General features: G+C 33.4%; 1 protein-coding gene across 7 annotated transcripts in view; it reads right to left on the reverse strand.

Annotated features, from left to right (window-relative positions):
- The window catches only part of USP15 (ubiquitin specific peptidase 15), a 121,850-nt gene that overhangs the window by 14,775 nt on the left and 81,229 nt on the right, over positions 1–25,846 (reverse strand). For 3 of the 7 annotated variants that reach the window (XM_041755030.1, XM_041755029.1, XM_041755031.1), the window contains 3 exons: positions 5,926–6,099; positions 3,632–3,790; positions 3,328–3,552 (listed from right to left, as the gene is read on the reverse strand). In XM_041755030.1, coding sequence (XP_041610964.1) covers positions 3,328–3,552; positions 3,632–3,790; positions 5,926–6,099 — 558 coding nt within the window. Of the gene's footprint in view, positions 1–3,327; positions 3,553–3,631; positions 3,791–5,925; positions 6,100–6,366; positions 6,387–12,263; positions 12,410–23,720; positions 23,821–25,846 lie in introns of those variants that run through there. The other 4 variants (XM_041755032.1, XM_041755033.1, XM_041755034.1 and 1 more) reach the window with 4 other exon arrangements.

Below are 25,846 nucleotides of genomic sequence, written 5' to 3' on the forward strand. Positions count from 1 at the left end.
TCTTCTTGATTCTATATGCTCTCTTTAAAGCAGGTGACAATATATTCTAATTTGCTTTGTCTCAGCCCTGGATGAACCTGCTGTCCTGGTAATATAATGATTAATAATGACCCCTTTTATTTTTTTTTAAAGATTTTATTTATTTATTCATGATAGTCACAGAGAGAGAGACAGAGAGGCAGAGACACAGGCAGAGGGAGAAGCAGGCTCCATGCACCGGGAGCCCGACGTGGGATTCGATCCCGGGTCTCCAGGATCGGCCCCTTTTATTTTTAAAAGAGTTCTAGTTTAGATGATACATTACAGAGTCACCCTAGCCTTAGGGAATCTCATCCTTCTAAGACATTCAGTATCATTGTCATAGAACTCATGCCCAATTTCTATCTCAACCAGACACCTCTCTTCTAGTCTAGATAGATAAACTTAATGCTTACTGATAAGCTCTACCTAATCTTCCTCATGCACCTCAACATGTCCAGTACTAAACATAGATTTAGGTCATGTTAGGACAACATATCCAATATTATAACAGGCTTCTTCCTAAACCTTGCTTCCTATATATATCCCATTAAGGCAAATAGCACCCAGTGTCTCCTCAGTTTTGCAACCCAAAAAAACTTGGCATCATTTTTGAATACTCTTAAACATTTTTACTTTTTTTTTTTTTTTTTTACATTTTTACTTCTTTTATTCAACTGATTCTTCTGTCACCCTGATACTAATCTTAAGAGTTCTAGTCATTTTCATTTGTCATGTGATCACTGCAAAACTCTCTTACATGGTCTTAGTATATCCGACCTAAGTTCTTCCAATCCAGTCTTTGCAGTAGCCTGGGTCTTCTTTCTCTAATAAAAATCTGGTCACATAGTGCTCTATTTAATAACCTTTAATGGTTCCCCTAATTTTTAGGATGAAGTCCAAACCTCCTATCATGGCAGCAAAGTTCTTTATGAGCTTTGTGAGTTCTTCTGCTTACCATATTATCTACTTCTAATTTCCAGAAGTGGGCCATGTCATCTTTTGCCTTTCGGTCTTTGTATATGCCACTCTCTTGGTCTACAATGCCTTTATTTCCAGCTTTCATACATTTAAAACCTAATCATCCTTCAGGATTCAACACAGGCATTGGCAGTTTGGGTGTATCATTCCTTTTGTATGTATATTCCTACAGCATTGTCACAGCATTTTTCACGTTGTATGAAAAGGTTCTCAGGAACAAGAACCAGGAATATCTTTGTATTTCCAGCACTTTGCAGAAAACCAGAATCCAATACATAATACATGCTAGTACAATTACTAATAAACTTCTAAGACCTAAATCAACTTCACTGATGGGAAAACTCATCAAGTAGGTTAACTCAGCTAAATTTCCCTTTCCTTTCTAGCTGGTTAAGCATACCGTTAGCAAGCCTATCATTTTGTATTTGAGTTGTTACTTCTTTGAAGTAGAAAAAAAATGCCCGATTCCCTTATGCTAACCATGGCTCTGATCTCCACAAATCTGTATTTTTGGCCACCAAGTGAGAAGAGTTATACTAATGAAATTCATATTGCTGGAAAAATAATTTAAAACCCAAATTATGGGAGAACATTCAATACACGCCTACAGCTAATGTGAAATTTGAATGTGACCTGTCCCTATGTAATATAGCTTACTTTTGTATTATTGGCATAGGAGAGCACTGTCTTTAACAAATGTACTTTAGAGAATGTGAGCATATATTCCCCTAGCAAAAAATAAAAGCAGGGCTTCCTAGGCCCTACTCAATATTCTGAGTACTACTGAATGAAATATTGATATGAGACCATCAGGATCAGTGAGTTTGTAAAGGAAACATAAAGAAGGAGCAAAAGAAATAGGGGAAATTTACATTACTGAGGGCACGACTAATCTTCACTAGACTTTAATTAGCTTGAATGAAAGGACTATACTTGTACTAGGAACACTTCATTTATAATGTTCTTGTGGACAGTAAACCCAAACACTTCCACCAAATTAATGGTAAGATCATAACTTTGTTCAAAAGCAGACCTTTCATACAGATCTCATGATACTGCTATTGGTTGAATTGTGTCCACTTAAAATTTATGTATTGAAGCCCTAACCACCAATGTAACAATATTTGGAGATGGGGCTTTTGGGAGCTTTACATGAGATCAAAAAGGTGAACCTCCATGATGAGATTAGTGTCCTTATAAGGAGATGCTAGAGAGCTTGTGTGCTACAGTATTCTCTCTCAACACACTGAGGATAGGGTTGCCTGTAAATCAGGAAGAGAGTCTGTACTAGATACCAACCATGCTAGTACTCTTGATTTTAGACTTCCAGCCTCCAGAATTATCAGAAGATAAATTTCTGTTGTTTAAATCCACTCAGTTTGTATGGCATTTCGTTATAGCAGCCTGAGCAGACTAATACAACTATGCTCTAAGAAACTGCACTATCTGGCTAGAACTCTGAGCTAAAGATCTTTAGTCAACAGTCCTCTAAAGCAGGAACCATGTCTGCTCTGTCCGCCAAACAGAGCTTTACATTTTCACTGGGTGCCCTACACATATTTGAATGAATATAATTTTTGAATACTTCTGCTTTAGTAGTACTACGAGTCATGGGGGTTGGAAATACAATGATTTACAATGTTCCTATCTTCAAAGAACTGTCTAACAGAGAAAAGATAAGTAAACCAGGGGTCATAATAAAATTTGATAAATGTGATAATAGCATTTTAGGGGCACTCAAAGTAGAAGAGTAAGGAACTACTTTTGTTAGGGTGATTCAAGTGTCAGGAAATGATTAACTGATTAGTGAAGGGAGAAAATATAGTGCTTTGCTTAGAACATTATTGAAGCGAATATTTATAGCTGAATTAAATTTCTATTTCTCTTTTGAGTTCTTAAGATGCTTAAGGTATATTAAAAATTATAGGTATTTAATTATACCACTATCAAATCATGAATCAAAATGTATGGTATTAGTTTTACTTCCAACAGCCCACTAGAAAAAAAACTTACAATTAACATTAAAGTTCAAGTTGGAAAATAGGAAAAATCTTTGTTAGGCTCATATTTATCTTAACACTGCAAAATTGAACAACCTCTCATTTTTCTTTCATAAGAAAAAGACTGAGAATTTTGTTTTTTATAAATAATAATTTATAAATCCCTCACCATTTCAAGATTCTAAAAAATTGTACTAATTCCCAAAGTATTTAGCTTGTAAAATCTCTTATATAAATAAACTTATTACTGAATTGTGCTTGAGACACAAGGTCTCAACACTAAGTTTTTATAAAAGTAACAAATGCAAAGAAAATAATCATGACTTACCTGCATAGGTTTGGTAAGTGGATCCATTCTGACTAAATATACTTCCAAGGTACGTTCTTTTTTCATGGGCAATGGAAGTGTTAAGTAACAAAAAGGATCAAATGTTACTGAAATCTTAGCACATTCAGGACAAACTAAAGTTGATTTGAAAAGGCCGTGAAATATATCTACTATGATAGAATCATTTCTTTTTAAATGGTTTTCCCAGGCTTCTTCAGCAACTATCTGTAAGAAAACCAGACACATATTACACAAAGATATCACATTATTATAAAAGTGGTGACAATAATGACATTAAATTTACCTTATCTGGCCTTCCATCTGCATCTTTTAATTGTATATACGGTTTTTTCCTAATTCTATTCAAATCTTCATGTAATCCATCTAATAGGAAAGCTAAAAGCTCTTGACAGTCTTGCTGCTGGTATCCAGAAAACTGAGGTGCAAAACGTCCTACTTGGGTCTGTAAGAAAAGCAAAAGTATAAAATCAGTTATAGGGACAAGACTGATTTAAAAAAAATTGATTCTCGGGGATCCCTGAATGGCTCAGTGGTTTAGCGCCTGCTTTCAGCCCAGGGCATGATCCTGGAGACCCGGGATTGAGTCCCACATCGGGCTCCCTGCATGGAGCCTGCTTCTCCCTCTGTCCGGGTTTCTGCCTCTCTCTCTCTCTCTCTCTCTGTCTCTCACAGAGAATAAATAAAATCTTAAAAAATAAAAATAAAAAAATTGATTCTCATCATTCATGGATTTCATATTTTGTGAATTCATGAACTGCTAAAATCAACTTGTAGCACTTTTGCAGTCATTGGCAGATATGGTAATTACACATACATAAATATAATTACATATCTAAATATACATATACATATATTTTAAATATTTCATTTATTTATTCATGAGAGACACAGAGTAAGACAGCAGAGACACAGGCAGAGGGAGAAGCAGGCTCCCTGCGGGGAGCCTGATGTGGGACCCAATCCCAGGACCCCGGGGTCACGCCCTGAGCTGAAGGCAGGGGCTAAACTGCTGAGTCACTCAGGGATCCCCTCTAAATAATAAATAGCTAATCTGTAACCCAGAAACGAAATGCTGACCTGAGTAAAGAACAAGGAGAAAATATGGTGAAGTTTTGTACAAAGGATTTGGAAATACTAAAGACTATTAAAATTCAATAATATTTCTGGATCACTAAAAAAAATTACAAAGCTCTCATTTAATTGGTGTGTCTAAAGAGGATAAATCTCAGGGATAACAGGAATGTTTGTGTTCATTTATAATTTTCCTAGTCTTTGCAGTACTAAGTATTTTTTTGATAAAACTGAAAAGAAATGTGAAAGAAAAGTCAGGTATCAAGAGACTGTTTACACATAATTTCAAAAGACAATATCCAGTAAAATAAAACTAACTGGAATCATTGGTAAGGGTTGTAAAATAGTTTGTCTAACCTAGCTTGTCCAAAGCTCAGAAAGTTAAAGAAGATAAACACAGTAGTGTTTTATTTTTTAAGAACTACTATATTGTTAATAAAATGTTGCCTAGTAGTTGTCTATATGAGCATCATTTAAGTTGTGTTAAAAAAACAGCTGAAAACTGCTATTCTCTTTAAAATAGAACTCACCTGTTAATAAATATGAAGACTTTTTAAACTATATAAAACTAAATTTCAGCTCAATTCTTATTTGAATGACAAAATAAATTATTTGAGGCTTCATTGGTTCTGAGAAGTAACCACAAGAATAAAATTAAAAGTTTAAGGATTAAAAAAAAAAAAAAAAGTTTAAGGATTATATTAAAAATACTTAATATATGGTGTTTTGCATACCAGTTTCATTTCATTAATTTTTCAAACTTATGACTCTCAAACTGAGTTCTTAGATTTCGATGACATGCCCAAATTTAGCCTTTACATTTGTAATAAAAATTAATGTAGGTTTCTCAGATACTATATTCTAAAACCAACTTACACATACTCTTGTCATTTTGTACCATAACAGTGTTTTCCAACCTTTATTTCATTATTGCCCTCCCCACCCCCCAGAACCTTTTTGGACATTTTATTTTATTTTATTTTATTTTTTTAAATTAATTTTTATTGGTGTTCAATTTACCAACATACAGAAAAACACCCAGTGCTCATCCCGTCAAATGTCCACCTCAGTGCCCGTCACCCATTCCCCTCCAACACCCGCCCTCCTCCCCTTCCACCACCCCTAGTTCGTTTCCCCGAGTTAGGAGTCTTTATGTTCTGTCTCCCTTCCTGGTATTTCCCAACATTTCTCTTCCCTTCCTTTATATTCCCTTTCACTATTATTTATATTCCCCAAATGAATGAGAACATACACTGTTTGTCCTTCTCCGATTGACTTATTTCACTCAGCCTTTTTGGACATTTTAAAGTAAACATCTGTCCCATCCCCCCATCTAGAAAATTTAACAGCAGAGATATATACTTTGTATCTATTTGTGCTGGGTCCCTATGGAGGGCCACAAACCAACCTAACAGTTATGACTTTGTCACTCCTTCCCCAAAGAACCTATTTTTGTCCTCTTGGGGATGATACAGCCCTCACTTAAAATATATTTACTATACTAACCTTAAAGGCTCTTGGCGTGACATAGCTAAATTTTCCAGACCACATTTGTTTGATCAATTCAGCATAAGATTTAGCTATTTCACCTCTCATTCCTAAGGGATTGTCAAAATTCAGTTCTTCTTGATACTTATCATTGAGGAAGTATTCAGTAAGTGGAGGTGTGTTGCTCAAACACTGCAAAGAATAAAACACATTTTCAAGTGAAAGTAACCACACATTAAACATGTTAAAATGAAGAGAGAAACAAACTGATTTGCCACAATATACAGAGAAAAATTTAAATGATGGCTTCTTGAACTAATAAGTAACCGGTTAAATAAACACTCAAATGATGCACTCAACTATTCATTTCCCAAATTTCAAATCAATTACTTATAATAAATGAAAATGCTAATATTTGTTGCTGTAAAATCTGCATTAATTTTAACCACAGCAAACTACCTGTTAACTGGGAGAGAAGCTCAGAGTTTTCTTTCCTTCTTTTACTTGATTGGTAGAAATTATGGTTTGTCTACTCATCCCAGGCACCTGCAAATTAGCCTGAGTAGGTAAAAACTGAGACAGAGTGCAAGCAAGAAATTAACTTTAAAGAGGTATTTACTGCTTCCAATGCCAATTCCTTATCATGAAAGAGCAGCCTTTACATTTTCCATTTGGTCAACCACTTTTAGAAGGGACAATACAGGTTAGCTGAGCCCAAGGAAACCAACTTTTGTTATGTGAACTCTGGCTAAGTGTGCTTTTACTTCAAGTTCTTCAATATCAGAACAATCCAATTTTCCTTTATGGCAAGATTAAAACTATGAGTAAGTTAATTCTCCAACTCTTTTCCATTTAGAATTAAATAATTTAGGATTTAAAATAAAATAGATGGCAGAAGTACAGTTTTTCCACAATATTTTATCTCAAGATGAATGATTTTAAGTTGATAATACCATACAATTTGACTTAATTATGAATCCAATATTACTTTATCAACTAGATGTCTAGCATCATTAAAAAGAATATGTAATGACTGACAGACAATATGGTTATATAGGTCTTTTGTTGTTGTTGCAGGAAGAAATTTGTTTTGGGAGTCAAGTGGCAAAGTACTTTAAGTGAAGGTGGTTGCTTGCATGGAAGGAATAGAAACCCATTCTTAGGAGAGCCCAGATTTTTATGAATGAAAATCAACATTTTTCAAAGCGTGCTTTACCACTAATTTGGTTTAATAGTCTGGGATCAAAGTCTCGGCAGCTATGAAAAGTTCAACCTGCTGGGTTCATTCCAGTAACTTCGGTACCATAAACTATGTCTATATACCATGTACGGTTTGGCTAAAACTTCAAAATTAGGCATGTTCTTTTTTTTGAAATAAATGATTAACTTCTATTTTGTGGTTTCAATTATGAATTAATTTTTGTTTATGCAAGTAACCATAATATCTATTTTAATATTTTCAATGGAATAAAAATAATACTCCTCAAATTGGCAGTCTATAATGTCACGGACTTTGTTATAATTTTTCAGCAACGAAAGCAATATAAAAGCAGTTTAAAATGTTTGGGGTAGAGTATATAGACCTTAGCTTAATAAGCCATTTTTAGCAGTAACGAAGTTTATGTGAGCAAGAGGAAGACAGAGGTAGGTTATAGCATAGGAGGCAATTCGGGAAAGGATACTTTGCTACTTCTGAACTCCTTTTATACTTCAACTTTTCATAATCTTACACATCTTTTAAGATTCATTCTCTTCCTTTTGCACTAAATGTTCTTTTCAGTTATAAACCCAGCACTAGAGGTACAGTCTGGCAACCCAGAATATACCATGGCTACCCTAAAAGCCATTACTTAGTAGTATCATTTGATTTAGTACAAATAGGATCAACACTATATAGTCAATGAGGCAAAGAGGAGGAAGTCAGACAGTATTTCCAACAATTATTTTTCAAATCCTTCTTATTATCGTTTTTTCAAATCCTTGTATTTGATCAGTTCAGGGTTAGGGTTATACTAAGAATCTGATATTCCTCTACTGTCTGTAACACCATTATACAAAGAATTTATAGTTTTACCAAACTAAGAATCAAGTTGTACAAAACAATAATTTTTGAATTTTCTCATTTAACTGTTTACATGTATCCATATCTTGCAAAGAGCTTCCAAATATAATTGAAAATTCTGTAGCTTTCCAATAGCATCCAGAGTGATCTTCCTAAATTTATTATCTAATCATGTCATTTCCTTGCTACAAATCCTTTAATAACAATTTCAGAATAAAATCTCAAGTTTTTGGAAGAGTCTGTCCTTTGCCTACCTATGTAGCCTCATGTTTTGCTTTACCTTTATCTGACTCCATCAAAGTCTTATTTGATTATTTGCGGTTCCTTGACCTCCATACAATCTCTCACTCTGTAAATTTGCAATATCACTCCATCTATGTGAAATACACCTTCTTTGTCTTACTGACTTCTACTAAACCATCAAGATTCAAGTATCCTGTGTAGGAAATATTCCTAAATTTCCTTACAGTGTTTCCTCCTGTATGTTTCCATATTGCATAATGCTCACTTTTATTACAGTACTTATTTTATAACACGCTGTCACTTTAATTTTTAGTTTGTCTGTCTTGTCAAATGGACTGAGACCTTCATGAGAACAGGAACCATTATATCAATTATATGTATATCTCCAGCACTCAGCAGGTGTATATTAAATGCATGATTAATAAAACATGTTTTTGCCTGTATTTTTTACAAATGTTTTTATCCTCTTAGTTTTTTACTCTTTTCCTTCAATGTTAGGCACAAAGTACTTAAAATTTTCTTGAATGAATTATTACTAAATGAGGCAAAAATATATTAGCTGGTAATAAATAATCTCAAAGATTCTCCAAGCACTTTTATCTGAATATTAAGCCAAAAGAAGAATAGTACCTATTAAAAACTTTCCCATGCTTTTGTGCAACTCTTAATTTTGGAGCCCTGAGTTTGTGTCCCACATGGAGTGCAGAGATTTTAAAATAATACACTTAAAAACAAAAACAAAAACCCTTCCCTTTTGTTTTTCATTTAGTCCACTACCTGCCTTTAAGTGGGTCTCTGTTTTGGATTTTTTAAGTCCTTGACACAGGGACCAGTGATTATTTTCAAAATGACACCTGCCATTTTGAAGTTGACAATAATTCAACATTAACAAACTAAATAACAAAAAAAAAAAAATCCCAGTTTTACTGTTTGTATTACGTGTCAAGATATTATAACTAATATATTTTGAGATAACCCTTATATTTAAATTTAAACCATTAAGTCCTAAATGGCCCAAAAGAGCATTCTAGTTGTTAAACATAATTTTTAAAAAATGTAGGTGTAGTTGATACAATGTTACATTAGTTTCAGGTGTACACCAGAATATAATGCTTTAAGAAACTCACAAGCTGCATTTAAAAAAAAATAAATACAAACACATAAATACAGAATTTTTTTTTATAAATACAGAAATTTAATAGACAGTTAAGTATTCTATTAATAAGGCAAATATTGTAATAGCTCAAAATATCAGGCTTTTCTTTCTCATGCTGAAAATACCTCTCTCTCTTACCTTGAAAATAACATTATTCTTGAAATAGTATAAAAACCACTTAAAATATTGTAAGTTCTCCTATAATTTTGACTATAAATTTCACGGTATAATTAGAATACAGGTCAAACAACTAAAATATTTCCATGCCTCAAGTGTTATCAGTATTCAGTGCCATCACTGTGGCAGAAGAAAGAAGGTCATTTCTTAAAATTGATCATAATGCAGTAATTTATGCAACTCATTCTATCTTTTAACATGAGGCTATCTTAGAAACATATACATCTTTGACAGTTAAAAGAACACTGGACACTTGGACTTCTTGCCATTAAATACAATGTTTTAAGAATAAAAATTTTGATTAGTTCAATAATAAAAACCAACATAACCATACGTCTAAAGTATCTCTCTCAAAATTCCTCTATTATAACAAACATCACTCTTCTGTCTGACTGGGACTGTCCCAAAACAATTCCTTTCCTAAGACATATATATATTAAAAGCCCTACATAGGTAGACATAAGGCATTTCCTTTCTAGCCTGTAAAATACTTTACTGAGTGACGTAATATGGACCTAAAATTACACGACATGTACTGCGCGCCTATGTGGATATATTTTTCACTCTCCATGATTCTTGAACTGTGAAACAGAACAAAACTCATCCTTTCTTAACATACACGGTTTTTCCTAGTAAAATCTGAGAATATAGATATAAATCTATCATTGAAACAAAAGGGATTAGATCAACAATATTAGTACGTTATTTCTGTGGCTACCTATAAACTTTGTGACATTCTATCAGTCACATGACATACTGAGCTCCAACTCTGTTAATTCAGATTTCAACTCCCTGCCACTGACAAATACCAACACCTCAGTATTTCAGGGAGAACTACCTCTTACAACTCATTACCAAAAAAATGAGGTCCAAATACGAGGTATTGTGACTGATCATAAAAAATGTATCTTAAGCCACATTTTGTTTATCATAATGGTGCCTATAGTTGTTCCCAAAATTGGGTAGAATTTTGTCAAATACCAAGCTAAAAGTAAAGCAATAATCAGAATGAAGAAAAGAATTCTGCACCAATAGTTTCAGTTCTTAATGTAAAAGAGAATAAATAAAACTAACAATAATGAACAAGCAAAACTGCACTTGTTAACTAGGATAAATATTTCTATACTTAAATATTTTTTATGATTCCTAGGCAAATTTATAGTATGTGAATTCAACAAGAGGATCTGAAGATCTAAGGATTAAAAAAAACTAAATTTCATATTTAGTATATGTTAGAGTTCTGGCATTCATTAATTTATTAGCTTTTGTGATAAAATGACTAGTTGGTTAACTAGAAGGTTCAGGATATAAGCTAGTATGAAAAATTATTGATCCATGAAGAATGAGATACTGCCTGGGAATGTGCAAGCCAATCATTTTGTAAGCAGACATGACTGCTAAGCATCTGTTCCTAAAAGTGGTTCTGTGGTTCTCTACTTGCGCTTGCTTATGCATTTACAATAGAAACTGTAATAAAGAGTATTCTTGAATGTGAATCTGAATTAGGAGTCTTAAGACATAGTCCTTAGTTTAATGTATTAAGATCGAACCTTAGCATGTACCACTAACTCCCTTTCTTAGAATATTCTCCTGTAAGAAATTCCTACTCATTCTTTAACACTTATCTCAGAATCTCTTAAAAACATTACATCTTCCTCAGCATCTCAAGGAAGAACTAATATTCCTTCCTCTAAAGTAACACTGTATCTTGAGCTCACTTATACTGTACTTATCTTAAGAGTAGTATCCAGTCTAACCCACTTTTGTACCTCAGAGTCTATATAGCACAATGCCTGACACATACATTAATAAAAGTGTGTTGAATGAATGAAAACTTGTACAGTAGAAAGACTGGAAACAGTCCTTAGAGAAATTGAGAGCAGTAGGAAAATACTAAAGTGAAAACACTGAATTGTACCATTATAGAACTATAACGTATTTGAAAGTTCTAAAAGTTCAAAGAATAAAAGTCCAAATAATGCCCCAGGCAGGCTTTCCTAATGAAGGAAAACAGCTATAATGAATGCTCCAAACTATCAAGATAAATCGATAAAAGTAAAAGATATGTAAAGGAAAAATACTTGGAAACAGATTTTTATAAAGACTCTTCCCCAAATCTTCAACCCAAACATAAAAATTCTAAAGAGAATTCTTGTAAATAATCAAATGTCTCATTGAGTGGACATTCAGCTCTACGATTCAATATATATATAGAACTTTAATCACTGCCACCATGAAGAACTATTTTTTTTAAAAGAATGCATATATCATTCAACTATTTTATGAAGTTATAATTCTCTATGAAAAACTCTCTAGTTATAAATTTCCATATATCTAAAATTGTAATATTATGTGAGGTTATGATTTTCTTTCATTATTTAATTAGTTGGAAAAGCTACAATGTTCTGCCCATAACTTTTCCTTATACACATATATACAAATCCTATTGCTCTTACATTATTTTCAATAAGTTCTTCCATTAAATATGTTGTGATCAGTAAGAGTGATGTTTCTAGAGTTCTCTGAAAAAATATGTGACTCATGTAAGTTTCAATTTTGTATTTCACTATAAACTTCCATATTATTTTTTAAACTGATGAAGTGAAATAAAGTTCTACTGTATAACCAAATCTCAAGTCTGTAATCAACATATTTTAGGAAATGAATAATTAATAGCCATCCCAATAACTTGTAATGAATCTGGAATTTCCCCAGTACCTGGAAAATAGCCAAAGTAATCCCCTTCAAAAAGAGAAAGTTGTCTTTTGTAATGCTGAATATGAACCACTCCCTTTCTGTTCAGGTGCTCCAGAAGCCCAATTTTCAAGTGATCATGTATGCTCACTATTTTAGTAAACCGGTAACTAGAACAGGAAAGAAAACAAACTTAATTTTTGATTACCTAAAGCTTTGAGTTGTGTAACTCATTCTGTAACTGATCAAAATGTAATGCCACTCACAACCCTTTAAAAAAAGTAGCTACACCTTCAAACTAACCAATACTAAAAATAAAAACCCAATCTAAAATGAGGAAACCATTTTATTTTCTTATGATTTAAAAATAAAACCTGAAGTAATCCATGGTTACCTTAGAATAACCCAATATGTTTTTCCTGGATTTTAAGATTAGATGGGATTAGAATTTTCAGATTTGCCATGCTATTGATTTTCACTTTGTCATGACAACTGTATAAACATTCTGAAAAGGTACTGAAAAATTCTGAAGCATTCTGTTAATATTGGGATATTGGCTCTAGTTCTGCAATGAAATAGTGGATGAGAAACGAAAGTGATGTAGACTTTTACAATGAAAATCTATAAATATAAGCCTGTGTCCTCATCAAGTAAAAAATTAAAATGAGTTATTTTTAAGACACTTGGTATTTTATTTTTTATTACTTTTGTTACTTTGTTACTTTCCTAGGAAAGGCAAATCTCATTACATTTGAGAGATCAATTCTAAAGCTTCTCCACATATTTTAGGAAAGCAAACAATCGCTCTATTTTGCTTTTCATTTCCAATCTCTTTTCAAGCTCTCTTTCAAAAACAAATTTAGGTAAGTAAAATATAAGTGGATGTAACTTTAATTCATTTATTAAAAAAAAACTTAATGGTTCTTTCCTCCTTCCAACTAGTCAACTTAATACTCAACTTAAAATATTGGAATTTTACATAAAATAGTTTTCAAAGGCAGCAGTTTTGAATTCGACAAGGATATTGTTCTAACAAATTTAACATCTGTCATTAATCTGGGTGCTATACTTAAGATCTAAATAAAACTAAGTTTCATTTAAAGTTCCTGCTGTTACTCTTTTCTTCAAATTCTAGGTAATTTCTTCTTCATATACTACTTAAATTCAATGAACTAGTATTATGAGAACTCTGGGAAAGTATGAGAACTAATTGGAAACATTTTGTCAGCTAGCAAAGAAATAACGCTTTTTTTCTCTCATCTATAGAATTGAGTGAGGAGAATTCTAAGTTTATAAAAAGACTACTATTACTGGTAGTGAGTAAATCTTAAAATGTTAAAAAAAAAAGTCATGATTATGTAAAGACCATTAATTTTCATGTTAAATGCTACAAGAAGAAATTTTTTTAAAGATTCCCTTTTTTTTTCCTTTTTCTTTTTTTTAATTTATGATAGTCACACACAGAGAGAGAGAGAGAGAGAGAGGCAGAAACATAGGCAGAGGGAGAAGCAGGCTTCATGCACTGGGAGCCCAACGTGGGATTCGATCCCGGGTCTCCAGGATCGCGCCCTGGGCCAAAGGCAGGCGCTAAACCGCTGCGCCACCCAGAGATCCCCCTACAAGAAGAAATTAAAGATCCACTTTGAATATAAATAAATTTGAAAGCTTCTGTGATAATGATTACACCAACAACAATACTGTAAGTTTCGGGCAGATGTACTAAGGCTTTCAAACAACTAGACTATAACAGCAATTGTCTAAAATCTTTTTTTGTAACAGACTTTTTAAGGAGTGATTTTATGCTTAATATTCAATTTATAGGAAGCAAGCTAAAAACACTTGGTTTTTTTTTTTTAAACATATGGTTCTAATAACATTAATGAACTTTAATGTAAGTTATATTTCTTTTAAAGAACTAAAGTATATAAATTCAATTTTAATGTTTAGTACTGCTATCTACTCTATTCCATTAATAATTCAAAACTGGCTCAGAATGAAATGTCACTATTTTAGGTAAGACAAAGGATTAAGGAAAAACAATGGTTCTTTATAATTTTTTTTAAAGGATTTTATTTATTCATGATAGACATAGAGAGAGAGAGAGAGAGGCAGAGACACAGGCAGAGGGAGAAGCAGGCTCCATGCCAGAAGCCCAACGCAGGACTCGATCCCAGGACTCTAGGATTGCGCCCTGGGCCAAAGGCAGGCGCTAGACCGCTGAGCCACCCAGGGATTCCCCGTTCTTTATAATTTTATGTGTGGCTCAGTACTTTGCACATAGTATTCAGTAAAGAAACGTTTTTAAATAAATGAGTATATTGAATTGTGTGATTCACTGATCTTTCAGTTCTTCTGTAAAGGCATACAGGAAAGGATAGCAGAAAAATTCTAAAAAGTTTAACTGATTTTTTTTACATTCTTTAAGGAAACCACTATGTTATATACTTCTCTGCATCATTTCATTACATTAGGCCCATAGCTGATAATACTTCATGTGAGTTGAAGCAGAATTTTAAATAACATGTAACAGCATGAATTATGAAGGTTTCTGATTATTTTCATAATAAAAAAATTTATGTAATCACTCAACAAATATTAAGAAAAGAAGATCATTATTTCAAAAGTCTCTAGAAGTATAAAAATCATGTTCTAAAGGATTTTTTCCTATCTTACACCATGAAATCATTCAAGAAATTGTTTGCATTGTAATAATGGGGGCTGCTCTGACAAGCTGTAATTAACATGGCAGCCCAATTCAGGAGCTATCAGATTGGTTACACTAGTGGAATATAAAGATGTAGTATTTCTTGCATTTTATATATATATTGGTAAATTTCTGACTTTTTAGTTGCAAGAAGTAAATATATACGCTATGTACTGTAATTCTTTTTAATTAAAAATTTTTTTTTGCTATAATTCTTTTTAAAACTAATGTGCTCAAAAAAAAAAAAAAAACAACTAATGTCCTCTTTTGGAGTTTAGGCAATTTCAGAAATACCATTAATTTGGTACAGGTCAAGTTCTAAACATTTCTGGTATATTTTCTAATGCAGTATTTTTCTCTATTTGCATGAAGGAACTAATTTTTTAAAAATTTCCAAATCATCACAGACTGAAACTTTATAAACTACAATAAAAATGAACCACTAGAAAGATGAGGGAAAAAAAAGGACATACAAAAAACAACGCCCCATTTTTATCATGAGATTTAATAGATAATCACCCTGACAAATTTCTAGAATAGTCTTAGATCACTTATGCTTAATTTCTATGCTTATTTTAAGGCTGATCATGCTATCTCATCCATAGACACACTGTGAGAAACACTGTTCTAACGTATTTCAGGCATTATACTAAACATTGGGGATATAAAAGAAAACCAAACACAGCATTTGCTTTCACAATTCTCACTGTGTAACAGGTATTTAACCAGAAGAGAGACAAAGGAAAAGGGGGAGAAGTGGAGGTGTAGGAAAGGCAACCAGGGAAGAGAAAACAGTATATGCAAAGAAGTTTGGAACTTAAATTCTAAGAACCTTTAGTTTTGGCTAAAGAGGTAGATAGGGTCTCATTTGGATTTTATCCTTTAAGTGATGGGAAGCAAGTCTTAAGAGTTAACATTATAAAACAATGACTGAATCAGTGTACTAAATGGAGTGGAAGAGGATAAACGAAAGAACAAAAATATGAGGTTAGAGATGTATTTCAATAGTTCATATAAAAGTTGCTCAAATATTGAAATAGTGTAGCAACAGTAAAAGAGAAGATGGATATAAGTGACATTAAGAGGCAATGGAATGAACGGGATTTGGAATAAGTGTCAAGTTTTCAATTTGGGATAGTTGTAACTAAAAGGGAGTAGAAGGGATAAAGGATCAGGTTTCTTGGCGGGGAGGGGAGTATGTTGGTCTTAGTAGATACATTTAGTTTAAGTGTAATATTATCCAAGGCAGAAAAGTCCATATAATAGTTACATATACTGGAGGGAAACTCAGGAAGGAGAATTATGCTTAATACAGGTTTGGGATTTGTCAGTTAAAGTGGATGTCAACTTCTCAAAGGTAAAGAGGCCATGGTGAACCCTGCAAACAGAAGGTCAAGAATGACCATATCAAAAGCAATTTCTATGGAGTGGTATGATGGTCAAAGCAATGATATAACAGTAGGTGATATTTACATATTGCTTACTAGGTACCAAGCACTTCTTAAGCAATTTATCTTCATTTAACAGATGAGAAACTAAGAATTTTCTTATCCAAGATCATACAACCAAGTAGCAGAACCAGGATTTGAATCCAAGCAGTCAGGTTCCAAAATCCATGTTAGTTACTACTACAGCTAAGATGCAGAGGACTACTGAATGGGAGATGAGAAAGTAGGGAGAAAGCACAGACCATTATTTCCAATTTTCAAGATCAAGAATCCTCCTTACTCCATATCCCATCCCCAATACCAATAAGAGAAAAAGACTTGACCACGTATATATGCTTAAAGGAACAGAGTGAAGAGGTAAAAGTCTGTAACAATGACATGATTATTAATGGAACAAATTTCAGGAAAGACAGTAGAGGTCCCCAGGAAGATGGTGATATAATCATGATGAGAGAAACTTCAGGTATGGATGGTATTTAGTGAATATAAGAGGAATCTTAAAATATGTCATATCTTACTATTAAGAGTTTCCTTATAAACAATTAGCAACATTTTGGTCAAAAACTTGTAATTTCTTTCAAAAAGTTTTTTTTTTTTTTTTAAAGATTTTATTCATTTATTCATGAGACACAGAAAGAGAGAGAAAAAGAGAGGCAGAGAGACACATCACACCCTGGGCTGAAGGTGGCACTAAACCACTGAGCCATCCGGGCTGCCCTAAAAAGTTATTGAAAGCTTTTTCTGTCAAAGTACGTAATACTTAGAAAGGCCCTGGGCAACTACTGAAGAATCACTCAATTCTACTACTGAAGAATCACTCAATATATGTCAATTATACAATAAATCTATAAAAATATATATTCATTCATATATACATAATGAATATATACCAGGATGTATGTCAATGATTCAGTTTGTATTCAAAGCAAAAGCGGGATCCCTGGGTGGCGCAGCGGTTTGGCGCCTTCCTTTGGCCCAGGGCGTGATCCTGGAGTCCCGGGATCGAATCCCACGTCGGGCTCCCAGTGCATGGAGCCTGCTTCTCCCTCTGCCTGTGTCTCTGCCTCTCTCTCTCTCTCTCTGTGTGACTATCATAAGTAAAAAAATTAAAAAAAAAGCTAAAGCTCTCTAAATGAAGGTCAGAGACACTTTTAATTTTTAATTATATATATGACATGGTTTATAAAGCCATGATTTTCCAGTAAACTCTTCAAATTCAAAAGAACATCATCTTCGATATAATTACTTTAGGAGGTGATATGTTTGTTCTCCTGATATTGTCATTGCTCAAAATATTTTACTTCTCTTTTAGAGCTGGCACACATATGAAAAAGCATCAGTAGCACACAGGGGGTGCCAATATGTATTTATGTATAAACAATGTGTTTTTTGCCATGGTAAAATAGATTTCTAATGTAGGGATTTCTGTGGTGGAAAAAGGTGGAACAAGTTTGAGCTACGATGTTATATTTGTACTTCTGGTTTATGACCAAATGAACAAAACGTAAGTTGTTATGAATAATGTATTCTACACCAAACAAAATTGAGGCCTGACTCAAAAGTCACCTCCTTGCAAAAGCCTCACTTATTTCCAAAGGGCTCTCTTTTGTTTGCCTCCACAACATTTGACTGATCATGCTTTCTTTTTCTTTTTTTTTTTTTTTAAATTTTTTATTTATTTATGATAGTCACAGAGAGAGAGAGAGGCAGAGACACAGGCGGAGGGAGAAGCAGGCTCCATGCACCGGGAGCCTGATGTGGGATTCGATCCCGGGTCTCCAGGATCGCTCCCTGGGCCAAAGGCAGGCGCCAAACCGCTGCGCCACCCAGGGATCCCTGATCATGCTTTCTATCCTATCACATACTGTATCATACTTATTTCTACGGTTTTTTTTGTTCACTACATCATGAACTTCTAGAGCATAGGCACTGTCCTTTCCAACGCTTTTACCAATGGTTAGAACAATACTTGGCACACAGTAGAGACTCAATGCATATTTGTTGGATTAAATAAAGTAGCCCAATAAAAACAAGATTAGGATAGTAGCTCTTAATTCCTTTGTCTTTTTCTCTTTTAACCCTAGATGAACCCAATTACTTCCTATATACATCCAGTTATCGATTCTTTGTACCACTGTAGCTGAACATTGCTGGAGAAAATTTCAAGTGAATAAATTTCTACTATTCTGAATTGATCTCCAGCCTCAAATGAGATCTCAATACTGTCAATCTTACTCTTTAATTCTTAGCAAATAATCTGCTCTCGTAGTTTTAGGATAATGGGTCATCACAAAATCTAGAAACTATTTGCAAATAATTTTTTCTCCTGTTGCAATAGTAGTGTCTTTCCTCCATTTGAATGTTGTCCTGTAAGGCTTAGTCCTGGAACTTTTTTTCATAGATGCCCTCATTTAGATGCAATCATCCCTGATTTTAATTATCATCTACAAGCAGCCATATTTCTATTACTAACCTAAGCCTTTGGTCTGTATTCTGTATTAGAATATCCATCTACAAATGATGTATCTAATTTGGATGTTTCATAGGTACCACAAACTGAACATGCCTAAAATTAACTCATATTATTCTTGTTACCCCAAGCCATAAACTAAAATGTGATTTCCTTTACTTTTCATTAATTTGAGTGCCTTCTACATGTCAAACACTGTTCTAAGTAATAGGGCTAGCGCAGTGACTAAAAGAAAGCCCTGATATTCATAGAGCATATGTGAGAGAGAGGTGGGGAGGGCGATGCAGACAGATAAATGGGGCTGGAGTGGGCAAGGTTCTGACCGATAACAAACCTAAAGGAAGAGAGAGAACAAGGATACAAATATTGGGAGGAAGAAATTCCAGGTATAGGAAATTCTAAGTACAGAGATCCTGAGGCAGGAACATTCTTGGCATGAACAAGGCCAGAGCTTATAGTAAGGATGGAAAAGGAAACATGGAGGAAAATGGTAGGAAATAAGACAGCATGGGACTAGACCATATAGGGCCTTATCTCCATTCTGTTTTAAGGACTTAAGCTTTTGTTGACTGAAATGAGAAGGCATGTAGTAGTATTACAGACAAAGAGAACATTCAAAGCCTTAGCTTTGAACGGGAAAGCTCTCGCTGCTCTTTTGAGTATGGGCCATACCCATTAAGAGTTTAAGCAAATAAATCAGTTAGGAGATAATTGCAATAAAACAGATGAAATTATTGTAGCCTGGAATCTTTAATGCCTTAGTAGTACATTAAAATCCAAACTCCCCCTACATGATCTGGCTTTTTCCTAATTCTTCAGACTCATTTTATACCACTCCCCTTCAAATATTATTCCACAGGTTACTCACCTGTTGGTTCCTCAAACATGCCTGACCTAGAAAAACTGCACATGTTGTTGCTCCACCTAACTTCAACTCTCACCTGCCTAACTCATACCTATTCTCTGGTTATAGCTCTATGTTACCTCTGGAGAGTTTGACACCCAATATAAGGTAGGTACTCTGCAAGTTCTTATTATTTACTCATAGCACTCCATTTTTCCTCTTTATGATACTTATCATGATTTACTTAATGTTTATCTTCTCTACTAGACTATGCTCTGAGGAAACAGATACTGTTTTGTTCACAATACTATAATTATTATTGCCTATGAGTGAAAGGAACTTAGGCCCTCAATAACTATGTGCTGAGTAAATGAACAGACAACTTCATAAGTATATTTGATTAAAAAAAATTATCCAGCTTGACTGCCTATAATATTCTGAGGATAATGCTCTGAATAACTTCACGTTTTGAAAATCAACTTAATCATCAAAGCAAGAGAAATATCTATTGGTGATATTAAGGAAAAGGAACGTAATTCCAAAAGGAGTTCTTAAAATGTTCTCAATACTCTTACTATAAAATTAGCAAACGTGTATATAACTTCCTAGGAAACTGTTTTGATCTGTAAACAGTAATACTACTTCACGGGAGCATCTTGTATTAAGGGGGACATATCTTTGACATAAACATAAAAAATTTTTAATGGTTGTAAATGCAACCAGTAATGTAAATCTGTATATACTTAATGCCACTGAACTGTACAATTAATAATGATTAAAATAGTAAATTTTGTTATGTATATGTGACCACAATAAAACATTTTTATGCATTTCTTACAAGTTGATTAGCATAATTTTAAAGGATGTATTATCTCAGAATGTTTTGAATAGTACCATAGTTTTAACTCTTTTATTAACTTGTCCTGGTGAATGACAAGTCACTTAAACTTTCCCTGCCTTAATTTTCTCATCAGTGAAATAAAGGTATCTTATGCCCTAAATGACAGACCTCTGTGAAGAGGAAATTAAAAAAGTGGCAATGATATGAAAAACCTTCACTATGAAAGAAAGGTACTATTGTTCTCAGAAGCTGCAGGTTTATTACCGGGCTGTTAATTTTTTAATATGAGTTTATAAGAATTAGTAATTTATTTTAAATATTATTAATTAAGCAATGGTTTTCAGTACCAACTCACTGACCTTCTCCCTACCCAGTAGAGCATAGTTTACAAATCACTGTAAGATCTGACTGATAATACTTAGCAATTAGTTTCCATAAATATAATATTAAAAGAATATTGAACTAAAGCAATTATTTGCAAAGGAGAACATTAATGAAGCTGTGCATGAGCAATAAGCATAATCACAAACTGTTTCTACTCACAAACCAAAATAGAAAGGGGATTTTAAGATAAATGACATTAAAAGAAAAAAGTTCAATAGATTAGGAACCGTTTAGTAATAAATACAGCATAGCCTCAGTTGACCAGAATTTAAATGTATACATTAAAACAAATAGATAAAAGACAAAACAAGCCTTTAAGAGGGATTTAGTGTGCCTTTCCTTTTTTTAAAGCTTCTATCAGTATAATATCCCCTATTTCCTCGTGATACTATTCAGTAAAGCAATTTATAATTTGAAATACGAGCCTAACACATTTTAGAATCTTCTAATTATAAAAGTACTGAATGATATTAGTATATATTTAATAAAGGAGGAAATAGATCTTAGAAAACAGTTTGACATCAAGAAAATAAATTTTAATTTTTAGAGGATAGAAGTAAATTTGGAACGACTTTCCAAGTTTTTGTTTTTGTGGTTTTTTTTTTTTTGAGCAGAGCAAATTTGTAGCTATCATTATAAACTACAGACTGACATTTCTTACATTTTCCTTTAATTACAAATGAACATCCTTTCAACAATTATTAAAATCAATACAAGAGGGGATCCTGGCTGGCTCAGTGGGTGAGACATGTGACTCTTGATTTTGGGACTATGAGTTTGAGACCCATGTTGGGTGTAGAGATTACTTAAAATTAAAAAAAAAAATCTTAAAAAAAAATCAATACAAGATATTTTGGCCTAATTATGTTAACTGCTGTTATAAGATTCGTGATCACTGTAAGTAATCCAATCTAGTGAGTATATGTAAATGGGTTTTGACCAGCCAGAGTAATGTAAAAACAATTCTGTCAAGTGTAATTATATACAACTAACTCCTCTTTTTTTAATTTAAAGATGTTATTTATTCATGAGAAATAGAGAGAGAGAGGAAGAGGCAGAGGCAGAGGGAGAAGCAGGCTCCATGCAGGGACTCGATCCCAGGACCCGGGATCATGAGCTGAGCCAAAGGCAGATGCTTAACCGCTGAGCACCCAGGCATTCCTACAACTAACTCCTTGAAATAATCCCTGTATCTCTATCTAATCTATACTCATATCATTCCCTATTACAGAATTAGGGGCAGATAAACATTTAAGTCTATACTAATTCAGAAATAGAGTCATTAATCCTAGAGAAATTATATGTTCAGAAAATGTGAAGGACAGACAAGATTATTCCCCTTCAGTATCTAAAGTTAAGAAAGGCATGTTTTCATGACAAAAAAATCGCTATTAGCAAAGTTACTCAGGTACAAGTCATGCTTTTAGAGATACCTTTTCTCCCCCAGTAATGAAAACTCTATATTCTTAGAGAACTTTATTTATACTCTTCCCCAAAATAATATGCCTGAGAATTCTGGTTCTCCTTTCCCAGACCCTCCTTCTTTCTAAAAGAAGGAATACTTCTCTCTTACTCTAGTTCAAAGAGAAAAGTAAAAACATTGGTATCGTGTTGAGAAAGTGAATGGTTCTAACAAAGGTATGTCATTTCCATTTCTTTACTTTTATCAAAAAAGAAAGAAGACCCAATTCAGTTGTCATTTAACAGATGATTAAACATATTTTTGATGACAGTGCCAAGCAATTTTTGGCAAATATGGGAGGAAATCAAGAAAGTGAGTTTAATTTCCTGGATTAGATATAAAGTACAAGCATAGAGAATATGGTTAATAATTTTGAAATAACTTTATATGGTGACAGAATAAGACGACATCTATCATGGTGATCATTTTGTAATGTACAAAGAGTACCAAATCACTATATGGTACACATGAAACTAATACAATATTCTATGTCATAATAATTTTTAAGAAGTCTGCCATAAGAAGAAGTATTTGAACTGTTAGCTATATTCTCAGTTTATCAGAAGTCATTTAAGATCTTTAACTAGGGATCCCTGGGTGGCGCAGCGGTTTAGCGCCTGCCTTTGGCCCAGGGCGCGATCCTGGAGACCCGGGATCGAATCCCACATCGGGCTCCCGGTGCATGGAGCCTGCTTCTCCCTCCGCCTGTGTCTCTGCCTCTCTCTCTCTCTATCATAAATAAATAAAAATTAAAAAAAAAAAATTAAGATCTTTAACTATAAAATTCTTATGTGTCAGGGGTTAAATGATTTTTTTTTTGACGAAAGCTATTTTCATTCATTGACTACAGATTTGGTTAATTTGAATAAAATTAGCTTCATGTTAATCTGGACTTCTAAGAACTAGTGTTCCAATAAATGCAAAGAGGATGTCTCAAGATGACAATAGAACAGCATTATATTTAATCATATGCAAAGCTATAAAGTACAACATACAAATAATTGCTTCAGTAATGACTTTTCCACTGTTTTACAATATAAGAATCTAATTTCCTCCAAAAAAATGTTATTTCTGTGTAGTATTATTCACTTTTAAGTTTTTAAAAAAGGTTTTAAGCCATTCTTCTGAATTTACTGAATAGATTTTTTCCTAATCCAACAGATCATAAAAAAAGTTGACTTTAAAAATGCTTGGAATCCCAACTGATTTTACACCTAATGACAGGAATAATCAACAGACTCTTCATTACTTTCATTCTTTTTCTATGACTTCCTAGAGTAAGAAGCCCTAGTACTTCCAAGTAAAGAGTTTGAAAACAACCATCTTACGCCATGCTGCTTTCCAGTGGAAAAGACCATATCACTCCCTTGCTTCAAATCCATCTGCAGAGTTGCTTCTTCCAGGAAGCCAATCATGAGCCTCCTAGGCCTTGACAATGAAAAAGACAAGGGTTGGAGTGCTCCTCAATCTACTGAACTGATGCTAATTAAAATTACCTCCAATAATGCAAAATTTTAAAACTAGACATTCTCTCAAAAATTTAGGGCATTAGAAAACTATTTTGTTAACTTATTTTTACCACTAGACCACGGTGTATGCCTGCAATCATAACTATGCTGGAGGCTGAGGCCAGGGATAACGTGAAATCAAGAATTTTGAATTTTCCAAAGACTGAATTTGCACATACAGTTCTACATTATTATATTCCTTGCCTACTACTTTGCCTAGGGAGAGTTAAACTAACCAGTTAAAAAATGGAGATGCTAAATACCGTTACTGCAATACTACGTGAAAAAGAATTAAAAACACAATTAATTCCTTCTTCATTCACTAGGTTCAATCCAAGTGAAAGGAGACTTGTAGGAAAGGATAAAAAATACAAGGATTATCAAAAGTAGACTCTTTCCAGTTACTCTGCTTAGCTCCTTGAATTGAAACAAAACAAATACAAAAAAAGACAAAATATCAATCTACTACTGCCTATTCATTTATGATGTGCTAATGCTAGTCATTATCCTAAGAGTTCTATATTTATATTGTTTGACTCATTTAATCCCCATGAAATTCCTTTTTTTTTTTTTCCCCATGAAATTCCTAAGATACAGGTCCTAATATTGTCCTCGTCTGATGAGAAAAATGAATTGTGGAAATAACTTATATAGGGTAACATAGTTAATAAATAAGAGAGACATGCTTTTAATCCAGGCAGTATAACTTCATAACCTGTGCTCATAATCTGTGTTATTAATTTTTAAAAAATATTTTATTTATTTATTCATGAGAGACACAGAGAGAGAGACAGAGGGGAGAGAGACACACAGAGAGAGAGAGACAGAGAGAGAGAGAGGCAGAGGGAGAAGCAGGCTCCATGCAGGGAGCCCAATGTGGGACTCGATCCTGGGTCTCCAGGATCACTCCCTTGGCGGAAGGCGGTGCTAAACCGCTGAGCCACCTGGGCTCCCCTGTGTTATTAATTTTTAATGTGTTCTTTTCTTTCTTCTTGCTATACTATAGGTTTCAGACTGTTCCTTAGAGTCCTGGGATCCCATGAGAATGCTGCTGGGGCCATTAAGGAAAGTAAGAGAAAGCAGATAGGACTTTAAACCCTTTACCCAAGCAAAGCAACTTCACTACATCTGTTAAATATTGAGGATAAAATTAAACTTTTCATAGTAATAATCTTTTAAAAAGTCTTTCATATTAAAAGGCAAAAATGTAAAATCATAGTATCTAAACTATAATCTTCATGAGGTCAGGATCTATGTACAGAAGTATCTTATGTTTGATATTCAGTAATAACTTGATAAAACCATAAGGCAGTACTAATCTCAAAAATATGTAATAATCATACCATTACTGAGAAAATCTTGCATATAAATATAATTAAATAATAACATTAATACACAACCAGCTTGGTGCCACTTGGTTTTTAATCATAAGCAATCAAAAGATTTCTTTACCTCAAGGCTCTTGGTGGGTTAGTAAGCATAATCCATTCTCATATGCAAAAAAAGAGGTATGCTTTCCACATATTTTTTTTAGCTATATCAATAATCATACTGCCTGAGGTGCTAAAATATCTATGTATTTTTTAGGATTATTGAATATAAGAAATTACACTGAAATTCAAATTATCAGTAGAAATACTATAATATTTTCTGAAGTTCATGAATTGTCTTCAATTTCACAGAAGTTATAAGGAAACTTGAAAAAAAAAGGATAATTGAGGAAACTGTCTAAAAAACTTACTTAAAAAAATCTAGTCTATTAGTTATCTTTTAATACCTTTCATCTGTGGACCTACAACTTACATGCATGTTCATAAAACAGAGATAAAGGCTACCGACATAATTTTGTATTCCCTTTAATGGTGAGTTTGCAGCTTGAGAGTGAACATCTAAATCAATCAAAAACCATAGAAGCTTTAAGAAAATAAAACTGAAGTATTAGCTTT

Source organism: Vulpes lagopus, chromosome 5 (genome assembly GCF_018345385.1).
Source record: "Vulpes lagopus strain Blue_001 chromosome 5, ASM1834538v1, whole genome shotgun sequence".
Lineage (NCBI taxonomy): Eukaryota > Metazoa > Chordata > Mammalia > Carnivora > Canidae > Vulpes > Vulpes lagopus.